Source organism: Capricornis sumatraensis, chromosome X, assembly GCF_032405125.1.
Source record: "Capricornis sumatraensis isolate serow.1 chromosome X, serow.2, whole genome shotgun sequence".
Taxonomy (NCBI): domain Eukaryota; kingdom Metazoa; phylum Chordata; class Mammalia; order Artiodactyla; family Bovidae; genus Capricornis; species Capricornis sumatraensis.
Genome location: NC_091092.1, coordinates 42,528,021 through 42,532,555, shown reverse-complemented (window position 1 = coordinate 42,532,555; position 4,535 = coordinate 42,528,021). Strand labels below are relative to the sequence as shown.

The 4,535-nt window shown below is 40.7% G+C and overlaps 1 protein-coding gene across 1 annotated transcript; it reads right to left on the bottom strand.

The window, feature by feature from the left end:
- Window positions 1-1,625: 1,625 nt before the first annotated feature.
- Window positions 1,626-3,203, bottom strand: SMIM10 (small integral membrane protein 10). Its single transcript, XM_068962579.1, has one exon. The coding sequence runs from the start codon at window positions 3,056-3,058 to the stop codon at window positions 2,852-2,854; it is 207 nt and encodes a 68-aa protein (XP_068818680.1). The 5' UTR covers window positions 3,059-3,203; the 3' UTR covers window positions 1,626-2,851.
- Window positions 3,204-4,535: the final 1,332 nt, after the last annotated feature.

The following is a 4,535-nucleotide window of genomic DNA, read 5'->3' as shown; positions in this document are numbered from 1 at the left end:
GAACCTGAGGATGCTGTGGTTTCACTAGCTGTCTTTTTTTTTTTTTTTGGTCTGTCAGATGAAGAGAAATTATACCTGCAGTGAATTAGGGGAAATGATTTGAAAAGTGAACCCTGAAACTAAAAATCTGTACATAATCTATGCAAGTTAAAAAATTTTAAACTGCAACTGTTTAGAACTGTGTATATTTGATGTTTCTCTGTTAGTGGGCAAAAACTGTTTTCTGAGGAGAAAGTGACATTTAATTACAGTTTAATTAATTGCATTTAATTACAGTTACAGTTTCCACATTAAAGCTATTTTGCTTTTGAGTATTGTTGCAAGAATGGATTTAATATCTCATCAAACTTAATTTCTTTGGTTAAAATTCAAATCCTGAGTGACTCTGAGTTACACCTGACCCTCCATTCATGTGCAGTGGTACACGTACTTGGGAGTGCTAACCCAAGGGTGTAAGAATGGGGTGTCTAACCCTGTGTTCCCCAAATCCTAGCATCCATGCCATCCACTTGGATAGTGAATTTTACACTAAAGTTTTTTAATATTTATTTTATTATTTATTTGGCTGTGCCAGGTCTTATTTATGGCATATGGGATCTAATTCCCTGACCAAAGATCAAACCTGGGGCCCTCTGCATTGGGAGTGCAGAGTAACGCAAAGAAAAAACAAATCATAGCTATGAATGTCTCACATTAGTAGGAAGAATAATATTGTTGGCAATATTTCATCACTCTGCCACTATCCTTCTCCGTGTTTGTCTCCTCTCCTGCAAATCAGGGGTCATGATAGTCACATATCTCTGAGTTGTGAGGATTAAATGAAATGATGATTACAAAGTGCTTGGGATATTACATGGTTATAGTAAATGTGCAATAGTGTTTCCAAGTATTATTTCTCTATAATTAAGAAGAGTGTATGCTATATAATATATATTTCTCTCTGGCTCAGTAATGGCAACCCACTCCAGTATTCCTGCCTGGAAGATGCCACAGACAGAGGAGCCTGGGGTCACAAAGAGTAGGGCAGAACTGAGCAACTAAGCATGCACATACTACTCCATTCCATTGATAGACTATTTCTATTTAGCCCAGCTTCTGTTGCACATTTAGCTTATTTCCCTCCCCCCCCCCCCCGCTATTATGATCAATACTAAAATGTGAGAACCTTGTCTAAACATCATGGGTACTTGCCCAATTTTTCAGTTTTGAAAAATTAAATCACATTTTTGTTTTGTTTTTGCATTAACCATGACATTGCAGAGATTAGCTCATGAGAAGTTTCATAGCGTAAGGAAGCTCTGGGCTATCTGAAGATTGCTGATCACGTCATCAGGCATTTCCTTATGGTCTTATGGTGTACTTAGAAAGCAAGGAAATCATATTTCATGTGCTCATTCGGGAACAGTTTAGGAAATTGTTGCAGAAAGATAGGAAGGCAGAACCTACCTGGACTCATGGGCCACTCCCCAACCCCCTTCCCCCAAATTTCCTTCCAACTGCAGTAAATTCACTTTTAATAAGTTTTAATATTTAATCAAGATAATACATGCATAAAAAGGATAATAAAAAAATCAACCAATACAAAAGAACATATAATGAAAAGCAGTGAATCCCCGCCTACCCTTCTTAACTTTTACTTTCCCATTCCAGAGGCAAAAACTTTACATGTCTGTTTAGAGGTTAACTCCATTTTTCCTAGTAATATGCTTTTCTTACTATTTTTTAACTTTGATGAATTGAGACATTTTCTGCTGCCTTCCTGCTGTCTCCTGGCTTTTCCTTCCCCACTTCCTACCATTGTATCACTATTTTTAAGTTTCCTGTTGATTAACTCCTTCAGTTTAAAAATTTAACCCCTAAATTTGCCTTATTCTTTCACCTAGAGACTTGCTAGTTTAGAAGAATAACACCACTATTCCCTTTCCTCCCCTCTGGTTGGCAACTTGTTGCCTGTACTTGTCAAAGTTGATTACCATTCCCATTCTGTTCTATGACCATAATTAAGTCTTCCCTGCTTTGTCTAGAGATTTACTCTAAAAACAAAAAAGCATAACTAATATTTCCACTGTAATGGTTATTTAAACACTGTTCATTGAATAGGGATGTTGAAGCTATGATTGGATTTTCTGTGATTGCAGAGTCTTGATCCACGTATGCCAGTGTTCTGATTCCCTTTCTCACACTGCCCGCAACGCTTGAAAACAGGTTGCTTCATATTTGAAGCATGTTCTCCTTGTACAGTTTGAAATGTATGTTTTTCCTTAAAGGTTCTGTTTTTTTTTCTTTGGGAGATGAAGAAAAGTATGCCTTCCAGATCATGTGATCAGGTTCCTCCAGCTTCTAACTCCATCCATCTATTGCCTAGAATTGATTCCATCCAGTTGGAAGTCCTTTCACTTCTTTTTCAAATTTGGAAGATTTGCAGACCATTCTTGTGCAGCTTATTTAAGTCGTTGGTAACTTTTCCTCTTTTCTCCTTTAGGGCATCCTGTGCTCGTTGTCATTTCCCAATGTGCGTGCTCATTTGATTCTTTACCAGCTGAGCCACGAGGGAAGCCCTTTATGTATGGAAGAACTTAAATATTTCTGAGGATTTTCAGATTTTTAAGTTCTGTTCCTTCCTTGAGATTCAGCTTCTCGTTTATTTTAGAGTTTCCTGGTTATATTGCAGGCTTTCCGCAAATAATGATTTCTAGCTGCCCGTTTATATGAAAAGATGGGGCGATAGCAGGACAGGTCAGCAAGTGTGTGTGCGCCAGGCAAGCTGGTCACTGTGCCCTAGGGCGGGTGAGCCAGTGGGTGGAGGTCAGCCATCCTGCTGGGCCTCCCGACTGCCACAAAGTTAGTTGCTCTAAATATGTACCTGCAGGCGGACGTTGAGAATCACCGAAGCCACTATGTAGAAGTAGGGGAAGTTCATGCGCAGACGCCAGGCCAGGTCGAAGAAGGTGATCAGCGTGCGCGTGAGCCCCTTGCAGAAGGCGCCATATGAGCCGCGGGTCGTGGCTGAGCGCGACAGCCGCACTGCTACGCCCAACAGGGCCGCTGTTGCTGCCATCGGTTTGCTGTGGCCCCAGATACAGCTCCCAGAGCCAGGTGCTTCTCGCTGGTTCAGCGGACAGAAGGACGCTCGCGGGGGGAATCAGCACGGTAGGTGGATTGCGCGGCAGCAGTTGCTAATTGCGCTGCACTGCGGGATCCCTCCTCCTCTGGCTGTGCTCCCTCCTCCTCTGGCTGTGCTCCCTCCTCCTCTGGCTGTGCTCCGGCCGCAGCGGTCACTGGTGTCCTGCCGGGCCGCCCTCCTAGGTTGCCTCGGGGCCACGTGGGGCGGGATCAGGCAGAGCGCCAGGGATCCAGAGCCCTGGGATGGGGAAGAGGGAATGTTAAGGGGGAGTCAGGAGCAACGGAGAGGGGCGGGCAGTTTGTCCAGGAGACCTAGCTTCCTGACCCCAGTGGTTCTTTTTTAACTCTGCATTTTTAAATTTTAACGGAAGCAAAGTGAAACTTGCTCCAAACGTTAGAAATTTTCCTTCGAAGCTTGAACGCATTTCCTGTCGCTTCAGATCCCTTTAGGAATTTTTTCAGTCCCCAGTTGTAAGCTAGTACAAATACACCAAACCAACTAATTTAACTTTAAGTTGTGTGCATTCTGCTTTATTCATTCAAGCGTCTTATTTGTTTTTGCTTTATATCTGTAGTATTCTGCTAATGGGAAAAGTCTAAAAGCAAGTTTTTCGACTTTGTCAACAGCACAATGAGAACAATGGAAAGCAAATTCCCTGCTTAGCTTCCCTTTCCCTACCCCGCCCCAGCAGCCATGAACTGAGATTACGTTTCCTGTATATACCTCCAGATGTGATGTGTTGATAAGGTGCTCTTACCATGTCAATAACACAAAACTGCCTCACTCTCCATGAAGATGGATAATTACACCAATACATATATTAGCTCATAATGTTCAATAAGTCATTTAACAAGTCCCTTGATGGGCGTTCTGAATGTTTCCAGTTTTTTTAATGCCAAAATTTATTGAAATAGCATCATTGTAAACATGAATTTGCAAGTGGCAGAAGAGGGTGAATCATATGATTCCATCTTTATTATAAAAAACCTACACATAGCATAGATATTTAGTGTTTGAGGTCAATAAGTTTTCCTAATACATGCAGTTGATCAAAGTTTAGAGAAGGAAGCTCTATACAACATTAAGTGTCAGTCTTGGAATTTTTTTCCTCAACATGATAGACAACAATTGTATCTTATTCTTCTTCTAATTTGCATTTATTTAATTATCAGAGAAGCTTAGCAACTTTAAAAAATTTCTTAATTTTTAATATATATAATTTTTACCAATTGTTTGTAAATCATGGACCCTTGAGTATATATTATGAGAAAAGTAAAGTTTCTAGGATCACAACCACCAGAAAAAAAAAAAGACTATTAACAGCTTGGTATATGTTTTAGTCAATTTTAATAAACGAAGCACACACACGCACACACACACACACACACACACACACACACACACATATATT